This window comes from Nannospalax galili, unplaced genomic scaffold, assembly GCF_000622305.1.
Source record: "Nannospalax galili isolate Female #2095 unplaced genomic scaffold, S.galili_v1.0 scaffold633, whole genome shotgun sequence".
NCBI classification, from domain to species: Eukaryota; Metazoa; Chordata; class Mammalia; order Rodentia; family Spalacidae; genus Nannospalax; species Nannospalax galili.
In genome coordinates, this window is record NW_008336075.1 from 6,885,043 (window position 1) to 6,906,240 (window position 21,198).

A 21,198-nucleotide genomic window follows, 5' to 3' on the forward strand; every position below is an offset into this window, starting at 1 on the left:
TCTGCCTCCTGAGTGCTGGGATTAAAGGTGTGCGCCACCACGCCTGGCTTATTCAGTTTAACAACACTAACAGTACATATGCACAACAGCAGAATGGTTTTGCAATGAATCACTAATCAAAACCTGACTTTAATAGCTTCCAAGTGAAAAATACTGAATAGCAAAATTTCAGGAGTTGGTAAGATAGCTCAGCTGGTAAAGGTGCTTACTGCCAAGCCTAATGCCTAACAACCCACATGGTGGAGAAAAAACTCCTAAAAGTTGTTCTCTGATCTCAACACACACTATGGTATGAATGCAACCACACTAAATAAATAAACAAATGCAATTTAAAAATTAAAATTTCAAGGTAATGTTGGCCAAGTATCTGAAAATAACCAATGTGTTTTAATGTGTTAGTTCTAGTTCAGACAAATTTAAAAAAGAAAGTTTGCAGGTACGATTTGAATCTGATTCTTTAACAAGCATTATGGGAGACACCAATACATAGGTTTTTTTTGTTTTTGTTATCCTTGGCCTCTTCGGGAAGGGAACATGGCAGATATGGTGGCATGTGGAGGTGGCCCACTACCAAGAGACAGTAGTTTTTGAAAAGCATGGTAATTCTACACTTTGTAATAAACACTACTGAAACTAATAGACCCATTAGAACCAAGTCTGAACACATTTAAAGGGATTGAAATAATACACAGTAAATTTTCTAACTATTATAGAGTAAAAGTAAAAGAAAATTTAAGATATCCACAAGTATGGAGAAATTAAGCAATATCATCCCAAGTAACCAATAGTTCAAAAGAGAAATCACAGAGAGAAAGAAAATAATTTGGGCTGAACAAAAATAAAATACAAACACAGCATACCAAAACTAATGAAATGTAATTAAGCAGCACTCAAGGGAAAATTACAGCTGGAAATGTTGTTCTGAAAAATAAAAACCTTATGCCAGGTATGGTGGCTCAAGACTGTAATCCCAGCAGTAGGAAGGGCTGAGGCAAGAGGATCAGATTTCAAGGTGGGTCTTGGGTACCCAGCAAGTTTGAGGACAGCTTGGGCACTACAGACGCGCTGCCTCAAAAGCAAATCTAACTAGATAGGCTGACTAGACCTCAGTGGATGGACTTGCACTGGGGAACGGCAGGGGACACTGACTTGACACAGTGGGCCATAACAGAGATGACAAAGTATATGGGCTCTAGTGGGGAGGCTATGGGAGGGTGCCAGTGGGACGGGGTAAAGATGATCAAGACTGATTGAGATGTTCTGTATTAAATACACAAAAATTAAATAAAAACATTTAAAAAACCAAAAACAAAAATAAATTTAAAAAACCTAAAATAACCTTCCATCTTAAGATAATATAAAATGGGCAAATCAGTTGAGTACAGTAGTGCATGCCTATACTCCTCAGCCCTTCAGAGGTGACATAGGAAGAGCACAAGTATAAGGCTAATGTGGGTTTCCTCTCAAGATCTTGTTTCCAAAAACAAGAAGCAAGCTAGGGATGCAGCTCAGTGGTACAGCACTTGTCTAGCTAGTATGCACAAGGAAAAGAGGGGGGTGGAGGGGAGAAGGGGGAGGAAGAAAAGAGGAAGAAGAAGAGGAAGAGGAGGAAGACAGAGAGGGGGAGGAGGGGGGAGGAGGGAGAGGAGGAGGAGGAGGAGAAAGAGGAGAAAGCAGAGCAAACAAAACCAAAATCAAGTAGAGGGAAAGAACATTATAGCAAAAGTTAATGAAAGGCTAACAGAATTGACAAACCATCAGCTAGACTAAGGAAAAAAGGGGGAAACAATCAATTAACAAAAATAAAAATGGAAAAATATGAACTATGTGCCCCAAAATTTGATAGCTTAAATAAAACACATTTTCCAAACTCCCCAAATGACTGAAGATGAAAAAGAAAAATCTAAATATATCTGCAGTAAGTGACTGAATTAAGAATTTTATTTTATTATACTTTTTGACAGGGTCTCCCTAACCCCAGCCTGCCTAGAACTCACTATGTAAACAAGGCCTGGCCTCGATCTCACAGAGATCTGCCTACCCCTGCCTCCCAAAGGCTGGGATGAAAGGTGGGCACAACCACGTCTGGCACTGAATTAAGAATTTTTAAACTTGACCAGAGATAATCCAGGCTAAATGATTTTAATGGTGATGACCACAGGGTTGAAAAATATTCATATTCCTTACAAACTCTTCTCAAAATATAGAAAAGGAGGACTATTTACCAACTTATTCTATGAGGCTAAGAATCACCCTCATACCAAATACCTCTGATGCATATAGACAGAAATCAACAAATACTAGCAAGCCAAATCAGCACCATTTACAGAAGGATTATACAGCATGACCGAGTGCAACTTAGTCTACAAATAAAACTGCTTATCTGCAAATCATCCTTTCCTCTTTGACATTCTCATTGTGAACAGCATATCCACTCCTACCCTACTCTGTTTCTTTAAGCTGGTTTGTTTTTCTTAATGTCAATCTTATCTCGCACTATGTGTTCACTTTTTTCTTATTATCCTCCTGATGTCTGGGAAAATTTGACATTTGGATAGGTCTTCAACAAGTATTTTTTTAGTTAATGATACCAACTACATAAATTACAAAAACATTTTGTCTCAATTCCTACATTGCAAAGCATTACTCACCCAAGTTCTTCAGGTTTGGTTGTGCTTGCTGACAGAAAAAAAGAACATCTCATTAGTCCATCCTAAATGAAAAATTGCTGCACTATTCGTCTAAGTAAAACCTTGACTAATTGCTTCATAAAAACATACTTGCCAACCACAGATTGTGTTGGGAAGAAGTTTGCTACAGTTTGCTCAGAACAGAGAAGCCAAAAATGAGTGTTATTTCTATTTTTTCAATTAAACAGTAAGTATGCATTTATTTTTTAAAGATTATTTATCTTATTTTATGTGACTGACTGTTTTGCCTGCATGAATGTAGTGTACCCAGGGAGGCCGGAAAACGGCATCAAATCCCCTGTAACTGCTTAAGGACAGTTGTTAGCCACCACATGAGTGCTGGAAACTGAACCCAGGTCCTCTGCAAGAACAGCCAGTGCCCTTAACAGCTGAGCCATCTCTTGAGCTCCCAGATTTATTTTATTTTTAAAATTATGTGTGTGTGTGTGTGCATGTGAGTGCAGGTACCACAGGAGGCCTGAAGTATCAGATGTCCCTAGAGCTGGAGGTACATAAAGGTAGAGGCTGTGAGTCATCCAACATGGTTGCTGGGAATCAAACTTGGATCCTCTGGTAGAGCAGTATGGTTCTTAACCACTGTGCCATCACTCCAGCCAACACCTATTCTTTTTTAAAAATTTTTTACTACATTTAGCTGGGCATGGTGGCACACACCTGTAGTCCCAGCACTTGGGAGGCAGAGGTAGGTGGATCTCTGTGAGTTCAAGGCCAGCCTGGTCTACATAGTGAGTTCCAGGACAGCTGGGGCTTACAGGGAGACCCTGCTTCAAAAAGACAAAAAAAAAAAAAAAAAAATTTTTTTTACTACATTTAATAGGACTAGAGAGGCAGTTCAATGGTTAAGAGTACTTGCTGCTCCTGCAGAGGACCTAAGTTTAATTCCCAACATCCACATGATGACTAACAACCATTCTTCACTCTAGTTAAGGGGTTCAACTCTGTCTTCTGACCTCAGTGAGCATGGCATGCATGTGGTGCACTTACATACATGCAGGCAAAACATATATACATAATAAAAAATTTATTTAAAAATACTTGAGAGAGAGAGAGAGAGAGAGAGAGAGAGAGAGAGAAAGCACAGATCAGAGGACAAGTTGTGGGAGTCAGTTCAGTTATCTTGTTTCAAAACCATGTGGGTCCTAGAGATTGAACTCAGGTTGTTAGGTTAGATGGCAAGCAACTTTACTAGACTGCCTACTATCTATTCTTTTAACCATAATGTTCTGTAAGCCTCCTGGAGTAAGGTGGCTGATTCTGAATTACCATTAGTGGAAAAGAAGAGGTAACAGTTTTTAACCATCGTCGAATTATTTTAATTTATAGCCATGTATTTTCATTTAGTCATACCAAAAATTACAAGCATAAATCCATTTTTAAAAAATATTGCCACACATCAGACCATGGTAATTTTTGGACAACTGGTGATGAGCTTTGCAGCAAACATGCTTAAAATTCAATGTGTGTTTTAGTAGAAATCCAAATTTGAAAGCAAACACAAGCTTTAATTTATTTGTTAAATGGAACCATGTTCTTCTTATATAGCTGAAATATCTTAAATAGTAGGCAACATTTATGAATTTGGAAATATCTATGCATAACATATACTGATAATTAAAATCAAAATTTTTATTTAGTATAATTGCTAGTATTAAATTACAATACAGAATATTATTTATTTTTATATTATTTATTGTTGAGTGTGTAGATGTGTATGTGCTATGGTGTGCATGTGGAAGTCAGAGGAAAACTTGCAGGAGTCTGTTTTTTGATTCTACCATGTGGGTCTTGGAGATTGAACTCAGGTCATCAGGCTTGGCAGCAACTGCCTTTAACTAGTGGGCCATCTTGCTGGCCCAGTATGGAATAACTTTTACCTGAAAATTTATTCATCAGGGCTGGAGAGATGGCTCAGCAGTCAAGAACTCTTTTATGCTCTTTTAAAGAGCTCTTTATATTCTTTTAAAGTACGTAGGTTCAGTTCCCAGTACCTACATTAGGCTGTTCACAATGGTCTGTAACTCCAGTTCCAGAGGATGTGACATCTTTTCTAGCTTCTGTGGGCACTGGCACTCAAACACAATGAATACACATACACATAAATAATAAAATATTACTAAATTTGGTCAGGCGTGGTAGTGCACACCTTTAATCCCAGCACTCGGGAGGCAGAGGCAGGCAATCTCTGTGAGTTCAAGACCAGCCTGGTCTACATAGTGAGTTCCAGGACAGCTGGGGCTACAGGGAGACCCCATCTCAAAAAGACCAAAAAAAAAAAAAAAATTACTAAATTTAAAAAATTATTCATTGTATACAAACACTAAAAAATATTCCAAAGGGGACTAAGATACTCTATTATGAGATCTGAAAATCAAGAGACACAATACTGCTCTAGTACACAAACACTAAAATAATCAGCGCAAACAAAAACACTGTCCAGAACACCATCTGAATTGAGATTACTATAAAGCTTATGGAATTTATTACACCAGAAGAGTAATTTAGTTAACTGAAATAGAGCTAAGAAGATTCAGACAAGGGCCCCTCCAGTAAATAATAAGAACCAGTACACGACAGACAGTCAAGGAGAACATTTCTTTGAAACACCACTTTACCTTTCATTTGCAGGGTTCGTCGAGAGTATCGTTTGCTGGGTCTTCTTTCAAAGGATGTTGATCTTCTTGCTTTATTAGTTTTTGTGGTCTGATACTCTGTTTTTCCACTAAAATAAAGGAGGTACTTTAACATAACACAATCTGAGGTCCAGAGTAACCAGACATATAAGAATCAGAGGGTGCCTACATCCAAACTGCCCTTCAAAGAAGCATCCTGCTTCAACCCGAGGGAACTATTAAAAGTTTCCTTGTCCTTTTTTTTTTTTTTTTTTTTTTTAAAACCATATCTTTGTTTTATTCTGTAGGCTTTGGTGAAATATGCAAACTAATTATACTGGACTTTTATTAAACATGATCATCACCTACAAACATACTAAACAATGTAGAACCCGCATGCTCTCTGAGAACTCCCCTCCCCTTTCTGATCCACATGCATGTATAATTAAAATTAAGAATTCCTGTTATTTTTTTCTTTTTGTGGTACTGTTGATTAAACCCAGGGACTTGCACTTGCTATACGAGCACTACCACTGGGCTACAGCCTCAGCCCCAACTCTAGTTAGGTTTTCTAATTCTGATATTCTTTTCAGAATGGTTTTCCAGGAACATAATTTAAAACAACTATTCTGCTTCTTTGATCCATCTAAGTTGTTAAGAAAGTGCCTTCCCACTTTTAACATGGGTCAAATGGCACGTTCTTTGAGTTCTCCATGGATGATTGGCATTATCTAGTCCTTCTTTAAATGGGCTCCATGCTATGCTGAGAACTCAAAAACTCACCATCTACTGAAATGTAACATAAACTGAAACATTTTAAACTCATAACAAGGAGTCTATAAAACCAATGGATTTCAAGTTTATAAAGGACTATAACTATTCACATTCCATTATCTCATTCAGTGCAAGACATCCTATTTCTATATGGTAACTACTTATTTGATGGAGAATGTATAAAACTCTTGCTACGTGATTTAAATTGGGATTTGGCTATTATATAAAATATTAAGCGGGATTATAAGTCATTAACTGTGATTTCCCATCCAGTCAAGAAATAGACAACACTACTACTTTTTTGTTGTTTAATTTTTGTCAATGAAGACTTAAGCAATATACTTTATTTCTCTATGCCTCAGTTTCTACCTCAGTAAAATGAAAGAGTTGGCCTAATGTTTTTTGGCCTGTATGCAGGAATGGAAGATGTCTAAAGTTATGAAAACTGACCTGTATCTAAATCGTGATCCTAGTCGAATAAATCCTGAACGATGAGAACTCTTCTGGACAGGTCCCCGGAGGCGGAAGAACGCATGATGCTCCACAGCACACTTCCATAAGTGTTTGCAGGCTTTTGGATGCTCTAATCTAAAGACAAAGGTATGCTCTTGCTCCTTGCCCTGAAAAAGAAAAAGATGTGTTTATTAAGTCAGCACCAACGCCTCCTATTCTACCATACAGATACAACCATGGCGGTATCAAGAAGCAGTGAGGGGTGGTGGTACATGCCTGTAACCTCATCACCCAGAAGGATTGCCACCAGGTCAAGGCCAGAATCACTTACATAGCAGGCCAGTTAGACTATAGAGTGAAACCTTGTCAAAACAAAAAAAGTAAATAATAAAGCATCTGTTTGCTCTCTGAAACTTTTAAGGAGAGGCACAGTACTGGCCACCTAGTCTTGACAAATGGGTGAGCTCCTTCAAGGAGAGATCCTCTCTCAAAAAAATAAGGTGGAGAAAGATTAAGGAAGAATCAACGCCTGGCCTATGCACAAACATATGCATGCACAAGCACACATATGCACCTGCATACAGACACTTGCACTTAGATGTGTACATACAACACACACAGACACATAGGAAAAACCCAGAAGTACACCATGTGCTAGAACACATCTTCACCTACACAATTTTAAAGTATGTGGCAAAAGACATGTTAAAGGTAGGTATGTTGGTTCATGCCTATAATCCCTGGATTTGGGAGACTAAGGCAGGAGGATCATGTAAATTTGAGGCTAGCCTGGGTTATGTTGTGAGTTTAGGCTAGCCTGGGCTACATACACATGTTAAAAGACAAAAAAAATTAAATAAAAAACAAAAGAAAAACCCCACAAGATAAAATATTCACATTTTAATTTACACCACACCAGGGATAAATCGGTAAGAAAAAAAAAGTCAACATAAAAGAAACACGAGCAAAAGATGTGAACAGGTTGAAGACAATTTAGATGACTCAAAATATGAAAAAATGTTTAATATCAGTTGCAGTTTATAAATAAAAATTGAGCCAACTATGAAATCCTATTTTCATCTTTTAGCCAAAAATATTTGATAACTCCTCTGAGAAAAAATGGATTAGTACACTAATAACAGTATAATCTAATAGGGCCTCTCTCTATCCAGAGCAAATGTATAGAACTTTGACCTAGCAAATGTACCTCTAGGAATTATGCTACAGATATCCTAACTAGCAAACTAACTCATGTATATAGTGGATGATTATCAATTAATTGGGGATTGATTATTGCCGGGCATGGTGGCACATGCCTTTAATCCCAGAACTTGGGAGGCAGAGGCAGGTGGATCTTTGTGAGTTCGAGGCCAGCCTGGTCTATATAGTGAGTTCCAGCACAGCTGGGGCTACAAGGAGACCCTGTCTCAAGAAGACAAAAAAAATTTTAAATTTAAAAAAGTTTGTAAGTGCAGATTATCCTTAAAGGACCATGCTGGGGGTGGGGTTGTGGCTCAGTGACTCCGTACCATGCACAAGACCCTGGGTTCAATCCCCAGCACTGCAAAAAAAAGCCAATGTAAAAGCTCTTGTCACTCATTCTAATGAACATCTCATGGTTTATTGTTTCAAATAAGAATAAAGAAGCAATTTATGTATGGATGTGAGAATATTCTAAACTATAAAAGAGATATAGTATAAGCATGCTAATGTCTGCATAAAATTGGCAAACACATTTGCTTGGATACAAAAAATATCCTTAAAAAATATCTAAAAAGCTAACATACTAGCTGATCAAGTGTAAAATGCAACCAGGTGTAACATGTACTATAAATATTTGTGCTAATTATTTTTTAAAAATGCTGCATCCTACCATACTGGTGTCTGCTTGAAGCCCAGAGGCAGGAGACTCACAAGTTCAAGTCCAGCCTGGGCTGCGTAGTGAGGCCTTGTCTCAAAAAACAAAGGGAAACAAAAGAACAAGTGTTACCAATTAAATTATGACCATATTTTTCTAAAACAAAGGATTGTGTCTTATTCTTCCTAAAAGACTGCTCACATCTATGCTTATATAGAAAGGCAAGTATACCAGGTGTGGTGGCACACACCTTTAATCCCAGCACTTGGGAGGTAGAGGCTGGTGGCTGTCAATGAGATCAAGGCCAGCCTGGTCTATAAAGCAAGTTGTAGGCCAGTAGGGGCTATATAGTGAGACCCTGTCTCAAAAGAAGGAAAAAGGGAAATATTAGTAAAATAACTTATTCTCACATTCAAAATCTGCCTCTTTGGGTGCAGGCAAGACGGTAAAGCCACTCGCTACCAAGCTTCACAAATCAAATTCAATCTCTGGGACCCACATGGTGGCAAGAGAGAGCACTCCTGAAAGTTGTCCTCTGGCCTCTACACACATGCCATAAACATGCATATACATACACACAAATAAATGTAATAAAAATAAAAGTTAAGTTTGCTTTTGGGGGCTAGAGTGCTGGCTCTGTGATTAAGAGCAGGTACTGCTCTCCCAGAGGATGTAAATTCAGCTCCTAGCACCCACATCAGGTGGTTCACAACTGCCTTTAACTCCAGTTCCTGGGGATCCAATGCCTCCGACCTTCAGGGTGCCTATACTCATATGAATATACAGATACAAACATATATACATAATTAAAATTAAAAGCAAGTCATGGTCAGGCATGGTGGCATACAGCTTTAATCCCAGAAATCAAAAATCTGCTTCTCTGGAAATGATTTTCAACTTGTTTGTTAATGGTATTGATCAGAATCTGTGTCAATAAAGAGATTTCTTTTTAAAATAGTCCACGCCTCATTCTCTTACTTTCATCCAAGTTATGTGATTGGGCAATCCTTTGTAGCTATCTCAGTAATAAAGCTAAACTTTAAAACTTATCACTGTTTCATCTCCTGTCCTGGAACTTACAGAGATCTGCCTGCCTCTGCCTCCCGAGTGCTGGGATTAAAGGTGTGCGCCACCACGCCTGGCATTTTTAGGCTTTTTAAAAAATTGGGTAGCTAAGTCAGGAATGGTGGCACATGCCTTTAATCCCAGTACTCAGGAGTCAGAGACACACAGATCTCTGTGAGATCCAGGCCAGCCTGATCCATACAGCAAGTTCTAGGCAAGCTGGGCCTGCAGGGAGACCCTATCTCAAAAAACAAAAATAAGCAAAGAAAAATCATACTTAGAGCATTTGCATCTTCTGTGGTTTGGCCTTTATTTTATGAAACATGTTTAAGAAAATATAAAAAAGGAAGAAATCAGAATCATCAGAAACTGAAATTATCCTTCAAAAACAGATACAGTAGTTTCAAATCTACCTACTTTTCTGTGCAAAGTACTGAAAAAGAAAATAAAACCTCAGACATAACAATACTACCATTTCAAACATTATGAATCATAAAGTTTTCCTGTGTCATTTTTCTTAGTCATATATTATTCTAGTACATGAAAATCATACCATGAGCATACATGTCTATATACCTCTGCAGACTTGCCAAGATCACATACTCCTAACTTGCCACTAACCAAACATATTTCTCCACTGGACATGCTTACTGTACTCAAATTCTCCGGGGAATATGAATTTTTTTCATTTATCCTGAGAACAAAAAAGGCCTAAATCACATAAACTCTCAGGTTTGTATTTTGTAAATGAACAAAAGAAAACAAAGGCATACTCACTGAGGAGTGCTTCCTATTAAACAATCTTCTGATAAACTTTCTTTGATTTTACTAATGTCCACAAACTCAGAAGTTTTTACAAAGTGGCTAGTCTAACCCCCAAATTAAAAACTTTGAGAAAAGGGCTGGAGAGATGGCTCAGTGGTTAGGAGCATGTACTATTCTTCCAGAGGACCTGAGAGTCCCAGAACCCATTTAGGCTGCTCATAGCAGTGTATAATTCTGGTCTGCACTAACATGCACCAACCCACACTCAGATACACATACATACATGTAATTATGAAATAAAATTAAAAAGTAAACAAAAAGTAAAAACTTTGAAAACAAATTATAGTTATTTAAGTCTTTACCTCAAAGTAAAAGGTACATTTTTCCTCTTTTGCCAGTTATAGTTAATTAGATCTATATATATCTTTAATAACCACTAAGAATCATAAAAAGGCTACTATCATAATAAAGTATACTATTTACCTGGTATTAGCTTTTTCCTTATTAATACTTATACTGGGACATTTTCATATAGTAACTTTATGAAAGCAACAGAAAATGACCACCAAAAGAAATGAAAGAAAACATAACAAATGTTAGTATTTAGAACTATGAAAAGAAGTCAAATTCAAAACAGTAAGATTCCATTATTAAAAGTAAAGATTTAAAAATCTAATACTGGCCAAGATTCAAAAAAATTCATATAATTTGACTTTTGCTTACTGTTTATCACATTTTATATAAACATAACCAAAATGCCTTACTTCTAACAGTGAGGATGAAGAGGAAAAGTGAATTAAAAACCAAGTGGAAGCATGTCTGCATCTGACAAAAGCTAGGGGAAACACCATAAAAAGCATGTTAAAATGGGAAGAGTACGGGTTGGAGAGATGGCTCAGTGGTTAAGAGCACTTGCTACTCTTGCAGAGGGATCATGGTTTGTTTCTCAGGATCCACTTTAGTCAGCCTGTAATTCCAGCTCCAGAAGACCTGACATCCTCTTCTAGCCTTTATAGGCACTGCATTGACATGAACATACCTCCCTCCCCCACACAAACGCACATCATTAAATTAAAAATATATCTTTTAAAAAATGAGACAAGTAACACTGAAATTATCTAAAAAGGAAAATTAACAAAAATTAAAAACATAGCGTTTTATTATAAAATATTTAAACACATAGAAAAACTGAGTGGTAATATACATACCATGTAGATGCAAAAGTCATTAACATTTTGCCCAATTTCCTTTCTCTACCTGTTGTCTTTAAATTTATTAACTGGTAAGACTATTTTGGGTATAAAAATCTTTGAGTGTAGACAAAGCCTAATCACCATCAAAATCAGGTTACAGAACAGTTCCCATATATGTAAAATGTCCCCTACTCTGTCCTTCTGTGCTTGAACTTCTCTGAACGCCTCATCCCAAGTAGCGATCTACTCTTCATTCCTCTAGGCTCATCTTTTCCAGAATGTCATGTAAGTGGGATCCTATGGCACGTAATCTTGAGTCTGGCTTTTTTACTTAGAATAATGGATTTGAGTCACACCTGTGTGTTAATCAGGAATTTTATCTTAACTGATAAAATGATAATTTTCACCTCCAAGGCTTTATTAAAGAATAACATTAAGTGGATCTACAGGGAAACAGTCACTCAAATCTAACTTTTTTTTCCAGTTAATTATTTATTTAATAACCACATGCTTAGAAGCATTTCATTACAACAGCATTAACATAGTCAATAACAATTTTCTAAGCTAAGATGCATCTTTTTCAAAATTGGCTATAAATTTTTTAGGTTTACAGATGAATTATTACGCTTATATAATCTTTTACTCATTGTAAACTCTATAAGACATAAAATTAAATGAAGTTCCAACGTTTAAAAAAGATATCCACTTCGTTGTTAAATTACACAGTTTCATACAGAAAAATTCATTTTAAGGCAATTGACACTGAGATGTTTTCACATGCATTTCTAAGTTTCTAATCTCTATATATCTGATTATTACTAGTGGCAGTCGGTTACTTTCTGAGCTCCTTGGCATCTGAGCATGGATATAAAGTCATCAGGTAGATTAAATCTAACTTTTTTGTGCACTTCAGATATATTATTAACAGAGAAACAAGAACAAGCTTTCATGTTATCTTTAATCTTAATGACAGAATAGCATCATGTTTTAGGATGGTATGACCTGAATGAGGAAATCACTTCAAGTATGAGTACTACTAGGTTTTATTCTATGGCTCCCTATAACAATGAGCTATATCCCTCTTGCAGAGATAGAAGTTACAATACAACAAAGCTATTGTTAACTAACAGGATACAATTCCTACCTGATCATCATCTTCCACAACCACTAAAGTTAATTTATTCTTCTTAAAATCCAATCTGGTTATCTTGGGCCTAGAATAATATGAGATCAACAGCCTGATTAGGAAAACACATCTTTTTCTACATCAAGCATGTTTCATCAGTTTGACTTCTGAATTGAACATTGGTAAGAAGGTGAATGTAAGCAACATTGCTTATCAAAATACATCCAACAGAAAACACAAAAGAAAAAACACTTATTTCAAAAGCAGTAATTCTGAAAAAATTGACCCTGCTCAAAATATGTACATTTTATACACCCTAATTATTGTGTATCAAATTCTGTAGGCCTAGATAAAATTGTTTCAGGGTTAAATGGCATAGGGACCAAATACAGAAAAGAACATAAGTTTTTTAAAAAAGGACACAGAAGGAAATATTACTGTTTAAAGTCTTCAACTATATTTTCTACCAGAAACACCTGGATGTGAATCTGAGTTTGGGTAGGAAGGCTTTGAGCCAACGGTCTTGGCATGCTACAAAAAACGAATTAACACAGGCCCATCTTTACCTCTTTTCTGTCACATATTCCCAAGTTCTATATTAGTTCTAACACGAGCATAATAATGTAAACACTATCTCCCAATTCTAAGCTTTTAGAACACCAGTCAAAACCTGAAGGACTAAATTATGGTTATAAAATCTGTGTTAAAAAGCTGGAATACAAAAAGTGAAGCCACGCTCTAAATGAAGAATAAAAGTACTAACAGCTCCCTTCCTTTCATAGAAGAGGGTGCAAAGCACCACCCATGGAACAGAAATACTAAACATAGTGACAGAGCCACAGATAAGAATATATTGATATATTTAGCAAGTATATAAACATGTAATACATCTATTAGGACACACACTGACATACCTTGAAACCAATGGAAAATATACCTAGAAGAGTCTTAAAATTTGCCTCTGGAGAGTGAGATTAAAGATGATTAAGAGACAGAGGGGAGACAATTCCTTTGCATTTGTAAATTTTTCACAACTATTTTAATTAATTAATTAATATTTTATGTGTATGAGTGGTTTGCCTGTATATATGTAAGTGTACCAAGTGTGTGCAATACTTACGGTGGTCAGAAGAGGGCTGCATCCTCTAGATGTTTGGACAGTTATTAGCCACTGTGTGTGTTGGGAACTGAATCTGAGTCCTCTGCAACAGCAGCTAGTGCTCTTAACTGCTGAGTCACCTCTCTAGTCCTTTTTCACAACTATTTTATTTTCAAATTGTTATTTTATTCGTTAATGATATAAATGCTTTGACTCATTAAAAACAAAAGAAGATTAAGTACCTCTAAGATCAACTTTGCTTACCAAAAAAATAAGCCAATTTTGGTCTCTCCTTCAAAAACAAGGACTCCTGTTGGGGTTAGTCCCAAACTATAGTCATTGCCATCTCTAGCCTAATTTAAAGGGAAAAAATAAAATGCATTAGTTTTATTTATATGAAACAGGTTTCATGTTTTCACACAACTGGTTCTTTTATTTTCAGACTAAATGATATTAATTATATAAAGTCTAATATTATTATTCAAGAAACTCATATATATTATCATTTCAGAGAAACTCATACATATTATCATTGAGACACTACGCTGTAGTCTCATCTTATCCAAAGTGCCCAGTGGATGCCTGAAATCATGGAAAGTAACAAACCCTTCAGATACAAATGTGCCTGTCATCCATATATGTACCTATGATAAAGCTTAATTTATAAACTAGGCACAGAAAGAATTAACAGCTAAATAAAATAAAACATAATAAAAATTATATGACTATGGTCTATCTCTCAAAATATCTCATACTGTTCATTTCTGCAAATTTCCAGCTAATCCTTATGGATATTGGTTTATCATGAGTAACTCAGACCATGGAAAGCAAAAGCATAGCTAAATAATCTCTGTAGTAAGGTCCATCTTCACTGAACCCGAGTAGCTATACTTCCAGAAGAGAGAAGGTGCTTTTCAGATTCTTCCCATATTCTATTTGGTATTTACAAGTTTTGGAAAACATGGCTAGTTAAACCAGAGTAAGTTGGATGTGGGGGCTCATGCTTGTAATCACAGCACTCAGAAGTCTGAGGCAAGAGGATTGCTTGAGTTGAGGGCCAGGGTAGCCTGAGCTACAAAGTGAGATCCTGTCTTAAAAAAAAAAAAGTAACTCAAATCTTAACCCAAAGTTAAGATATTCTATACTATCAAAGTCCTCTTCAAGCTGTAGCGTTTCAAGCTTGCTTCCTGAACTATCTTCACAAGGTCTACTCAGTGCAGAGCTTCAGTGATGAAGAGAACATGAAGTAGCAAGAATAAAAGGTGGAGGGGGTATAAAGATGATTTTATGTATGAAATACACAAAAATTCAATTAAAAAAAATAAAAGGTGGTTTTCTTAAAAGCCAGTAATTTTTCATAGCTGAAAAAAAAATTTAACACCTTAGAAGCACTTACATTTTGTGGGAATTTTGATTGTTTTTCTTCTTTTATGTTGTTCTTTTCCAATGGAGTCTAGTGTTTCAATATCTGATTTCAAACATTTTTTTCCCTAACCATATATCCAAAGTATTCAGCGGTAGCCTCTACAAACATCACTCCTTCCTTTATACTGCAAAGTTTAGCTGCCTTAAAAATTTCAAAGGAATGAATTTAAAAAATATATATATTTTTATTACTTTTAAAATATGTGTGTGTCTGTGTATGGGTATGTATACATACAGGGACTGCATATGACTGCAGAGTCTAGAAGGGAGTGTCAGATCCTCTGGAGCTGGAGTCGCAGGTGGTCATGAGACATCTGACAAAGGTGTTGGGCATTGCACTTAGTTTCTCTACAAGGGCAGTATATACTCTTAACTGTTGAGTTATCTGTCTAGCTCCAGCTCTCCTGGAACTTGCTATGTGTTCTAGGCTGGCCTCAGAGATCCACCTGCCTCTGCCTCCTGAGTGCTGAGATTAAAGGTGTACACCACCTCACCTGCTGGGAATGAATTTTTAAAGAAGTACTACAACATAGGACTTACCTTGACCACATGCATATCAACCCCATACATTTCTAGCCATTTGGCTTTATTAAGATAATTGGTTTCAGCTTGTGCTGGAGTCTGACCTCTGAAATTAGAACACAGTAATTTAAACCTAAGTATAAAGTGAATTCTTTCCCAAGGACAACAAATAAACGAAAAATAACTATGATTATAGTTTAAAAACATGTGGTCAAATGACAAGTTACCTGTATTCCTTCCATTTCTCAAAAATAGCCAGTTCCATCTCTTCAGTCTGAATGGGAACAAATCTGAACTCAGAGACAAGTTCAGGACTATGTTCAGCAAGATCATAGTCGCCAAGTTCAGCTACAAATATAAGTTTAACAAAGTTATACTGCATTAATACTAATGAAATTCTTCTTTACATTTTATTTGGTAAGTAAAACTTAAGATCAGTAGGGTTCTTTCTTAAACTACCAGGCATTCATAATTTTTAGACCATTTCCCCAAATCTAGTTTAGACTTACAACTTCCCAGTATGTACATATAATCACATTCGCTGTTAGCAAAGTAATTTTAATTACATCTTTTTCCCTAATTTATTCATATCCTAATGCTTAACTTTTTGAAAATCAATTTCTGTACTTTCCATAGACGGATACCTTTTAACCTTTTAATGTTTTAAAAGAAAATTAGCTGATATCTATAAAACCTACTTAAGATACACAGAACATATCATAATTTAAGGTTATAGGGCCTGTCTGGGATATAAAATTAATACTAAAAAATAACAGAGATGAATGAATAATGAATTACAAACATTTGTATATTCATCTGTGCTTATCTCTCAAATGGGGGTTTAAAGAAAAAAGGGAAAACAGTGTGTTCAATTTTCTATAATGTTCTATGTTTTCTTCTAAAAGGGTATTTTACTTTCATAAAGAAAAGTAAAATGGGGAGGGGAAGAAAAAAAAGTAAATTGTTATTTTGACAAAAATTCCAACTGGGAAAGAGAAAAAGGTATGGAGAATTATCTTGCCATAATGAAAATAATGGTAACCACTCATTTCTTGAGTTCCTAATCTACTCTGGATGTGTATTTATTAAGTCCTAGGTGAATCAAACTTTTGTTACATATGACATATAAACCCTATTCTGTGTGTGTGCATGAGGTACATGTACTTGAGTGTGTGGGTGCTTGTGCTTATGCTTGACCATGAGGAGGTCAGAGCAGGACATCAGGTGCCTTCTTGTCTTATTGCTTTGAGATAAGGTGTCTCACTATTTTCTGCTAGGTGGCTAGCTGGCTAATGAGTGCTTCAGACAGCTTTGCCAAGTCTTTTCTTTCTTTTTTAACATTTATTTTAAAATTATATGAGTGTATGGTATGTGCACTTGAGTTCAGATGCTTGTAGAAGAGAGAGGAATCTGATCTGGATCCCTCTGGAGCCGGATATTCATCTGTGCTTATCTCTCAAATGGGGTTTAAGAAAAAAAAGTAGTTGTAGTAGTTGTGAGCTGCCAGATGTAGATGCTGAGAACTGAATTCTGGCCCTCTGCAAGTGCAATAAGTGCTCTTAACTGCTGAGCCATCTCTCCAGCCCCCTTTTCCAGCTTTTTGCTTGGGTGCTGGGGATTGAAACTCAGGTCCTAATGCCTGCAGAGCAAGCATCCTTGCCCACTGAGCCATCTGCCCAGACTCAAGTGAACACTTTGTGAACACTGTTGCATGTATTTTGACTGTCATGAGGCACAAATAGAATGCATGTAGCAACAATACTATGTTGCAACACATATTGAAAATGGTAACTTTATAATAGATTTAAGTAAATTTTTAGAATCTCACATAAGAAACAATCAGAGGCTGTAGAGATGGCTGAACAGTTAAGAGCACTGGAAGCTTGTGCAGAGGACTGGGTTTGGTTCCCAGCACCCACATGGCAGTTAAGAACCAGTCTCTAACTTCAGGTCCAGGGGATCAGATGCCCTCTTCTGGCCTCTGCAGGCAGTGCACATACAGGTGTACTTACATGTAGGCAAAACACTCATACATGTAAAGTAAAAATAAATAAAAAATATTAAAAAAAAAATTGGAGGGCTGGAGAGATGGCTCAGTGGTTAAGAGCACTGACTGCTCTTGCAAAAGACCTGGGATCAGTTCCCACCACCCACTTGGTGGCTACTAACTGTCTGTAACTCCAGTTCCAGGGGATCTGATGCCCGCATCTGTCCCCTGTGGGTACTGCATGACATGGGTGCACCTGCATATATAGACATAAAACTTATACACACAAAATTAAAAAAAAACTCATATCTAATCTGACATTATGCCAGCAAAAAAACAAAACAAGTTTTAATTTGGAGACAGACTAAGATAGTAAACCAAAGCAGATAAAAATTTCCACTAGTGAAACATTTCTGAAGTACAGAAATTTCCTTCTTTATGTTAACAGAATATGCTTTTTCCAATAATGGACATATAAAATGGCAAAAATATTATTTACCATAGAACATGAAAATTTAGTTTTACTATCTGTACAGTGGCAAACACTATTCATCTTAGAAGGATGGGAATAAATGTGGAATCCGAAAAAACCAAAGAATTAAAGTTTAGAGCATCATTAAATATTATTTTAATTCCAGCGTATATAGAGATATTCTCAGCAAGATTTCCTTTCAGTTTGTGAACTGAAATTACAGTTTTCCTTTAAAATGTCAATTTTTTAAAAAAAGTTTTAAGTTGAAAAATAAGCAACTAAACAAGGGACATGGGCAAGTTCCACATTAACCTTATTTATTAAACAACACTTTAAAGTGCCCAACAGGAGCTTTTAAATATGCTCTAACTAATTCTTCGTTAATTCATTTGTTGAAAAGATTAAAGAATGCAAGCCATGCAGCAAGAGCAATAATTTACAGTTACATCACTGCATTCTTCTTAAAGGAAAAAAAGCAACTTCGGGCCCAGTGTCAACATTTATTGAATTTTCAGGTAGACTGTTAGACTGCAATTAAAAAAAAAAAAAAAAAAACACTACAGATAAAGAGCAAAGAAGTGAGAGGAAAGGCAAAGAAGACAATTTTTTTTAAGACAATACTCTAAAACAAATCGAGGTAAAAGAGCTGGACACGGATCAATGTCACACAGAACAGTATTGCTTCTTTCTAGATTATCTGTAGAATTTCTGTAGAAATGTACACACACAGACACATACACAGATTATGCTTTAGTTTTAACAGTCAGCATAAGAATCACTTACCTTGCAGATTATAGGCTGCCAATTGCACTGCTGTATCAAAGGGACACTCTAATCTGAGATTAAAATACAAATTTGTTAAGTCAATTTCATAATCTTTAAGATGCATAAAAATAATATATATTTTATTTTGACCACCTATTTTTCACAACTCGCTTATTTGTGAGAAAGTATGTGTATAAATACATGCAGATGTGCTCGCCCGTGAGCGCACTTGTGGAGGCCCCAGGTCTATGTCAAGAGTCTTCCTCTGTCATTCTCCACCTTATATTTTGGAGACAGGGTATCTCACGGAACCTGGAGCTTGCTGTTTTGGACTGAGTGGCTGGCCAGTGAGTTCGGAGGATCCACCTGTCTCTGTACCCCTACTGCTAGAGTTACACATGTATACCACCACGCCTGGCTTCTACATGGGAGCTGCGGATACAAAAAGGACCTATATCCACTCAGCCATCCTCTGGAGCCCCATTCTGAACTTACTAAGTAATTTTTCAGCTACTCATTGCAGTTATGTTATAAATAGCTTAATACTCACTTTCCACTGAGAATATCTTGTTTTAACTGAAGAACAAATAAATACCTAAGAAAAATAAAAGGTACAAATTAACTAATTGGAATAATCTACTGTGAAAAAAGTCCTATTAGTCTCATTTAAGAATATTCTTGCCAGGCGTGGTGGCTCACGCCTTTAGTCCCAGCACTTGCGAGGCAGAGGCAGGCGGATCTCTGTGAGTTCAAGGCCAGCCTGGTCTACATAGTGAGTTCTAGGACAGATGGGGCTACCGGGAGACCGTGTCTCAAAAAGACCAAGGGGAAAAAAAAAAAGAATATTCTTAAATACAGAATTTTATCAAAAATAAAAAAAATGTAAAGGAAATACAGAAAAAAAAAAGGTATTAAGAAGAGGGTGAAATGAAAGCATGATCACAAAGTAAGAGAAAGAAGAGTAGGCCGCAGAGCACAGCAAAGCAACTGTAAGAGGAAATGTCGGAATCGCACCACGGAGAATGAGCCCTGTGATCGAACCCAACTTTGACAACACATCTACCTCCTATGGGAAGGGTATAAGTGCATATAGCCATAATCTCACTGCTTGGGAATTCAAGATGAAATCCTCGCCACACATCTCAACCTTTTCACTTAATGAATCTATGTATATGGATGGAGTCATACATGTATAATAAGGAGTCAGCGGATTAGTATCAAGGAGGTAGGGTAAAATAAAGACAAATGGATATAACCTAAAGAGTATTTAAAACTACACAAACCAAATTAGGATCTAACATTTTCATTAATCAATGGCATTTCAATGAGCACAGAGTGTCAGGAGACAACCTGACATAAGTGACAAAGGATAGATTACACTAAATGTCAATAAATATAAAATTGTAATATCAATTCTGTTTAAAATTCACAAACTGATAACAACACATTAAAAGGCTCATTAATTACCTTTGGAGAATGCTAGGAAATCAACCCTTCATTTTGACCAATAAAGGAAAAGAATCGTATATTTTAGTTATTTTTAATATTTTGAGACAAAGTCTCAAATTACAGTTCAGGCTGGCCTGAAACTCAGTATGTAGCCCAGAATGGCCTTGAATTCACAGTAATCCTCCTGCCTCAGCCTCCTGGGAACAGGCCTATAGGCATGAGCCACTACATCTGGCTAGAATCATACACTTTTGTTTTTTCTTTTTGAGGCAGGGTCTTCCTGTAGCCCCAGCTGGCCTGGAATTCACTATGTAGACCAGACTGGTGAACTCACAGACATACACCTGACTCTATCTCCTGAATGCTTGGATTAAAGGTGTGTGACACGACTGGCAGAATCATACACTTTAAAAATCCTGTTTCACAGGACCCTGGTAGTGCAGGCATTATGACCAACTACTGATAAATGGGACCTCATGAAATAAACAAGCTTCTGTACCATGAAATAAACAAGCTTCTGTACAGCAACAGACACCATCATGCAAAGGAAGAGGTAGCCAACAGAATGGGAAGAAAATCATAACCAGTTGTACATCTGACAGAAAGTATCTAGAATAGACAAAGATCATAAACTAAACATTGAGAAACAAGTAACCTAATTAAAACATGGAGTATAAAATTAAACAGAGAGTTCTCAAAAATGCTATACAAATTAAAACAACTTTGAGATTTCATCTCACCCCAGTCAGAATGGCTAAGGGTAAAAAAAAAAAAAAAGAAAAAAAAATGATGCTGACAAATGCTGGCATGGATGTGGGGAATCAGTGTGGAGCTAGAAACAGATCTACCACATGATCCATCTATACTACTCTTGAGCATATACCCAAAGGACTGTATATCCTACTACAGAGAGATTTGCTCATCC

At 36.5% G+C, this 21,198-nt stretch overlaps 1 protein-coding gene across 5 annotated transcripts in view; it reads right to left on the bottom strand.

Moving 5' to 3' along the window:
• Positions 1 to 21,198, bottom strand: part of Epb41l5 (erythrocyte membrane protein band 4.1 like 5) — a 142,723-nt gene that overhangs the window by 84,866 nt on the left and 36,659 nt on the right. For all 5 annotated transcript variants that reach the window (XM_029562404.1, XM_017797571.2, XM_008830872.3 and 2 more), the window contains exons 6-14: positions 19,375 to 19,419; positions 18,843 to 18,895; positions 15,828 to 15,948; positions 15,619 to 15,706; positions 13,918 to 14,006; positions 12,573 to 12,642; positions 6,545 to 6,714; positions 5,324 to 5,430; positions 2,652 to 2,679 (exon numbers count right to left, since the gene is read on the bottom strand). In XM_029562404.1, coding sequence (XP_029418264.1) covers positions 2,652 to 2,679; positions 5,324 to 5,430; positions 6,545 to 6,714; positions 12,573 to 12,642; positions 13,918 to 14,006; positions 15,619 to 15,706; positions 15,828 to 15,948; positions 18,843 to 18,895; positions 19,375 to 19,419 — 771 coding nt within the window. The remainder of the gene's footprint in view (positions 1 to 2,651; positions 2,680 to 5,323; positions 5,431 to 6,544; positions 6,715 to 12,572; positions 12,643 to 13,917; positions 14,007 to 15,618; positions 15,707 to 15,827; positions 15,949 to 18,842; positions 18,896 to 19,374; positions 19,420 to 21,198) is intronic.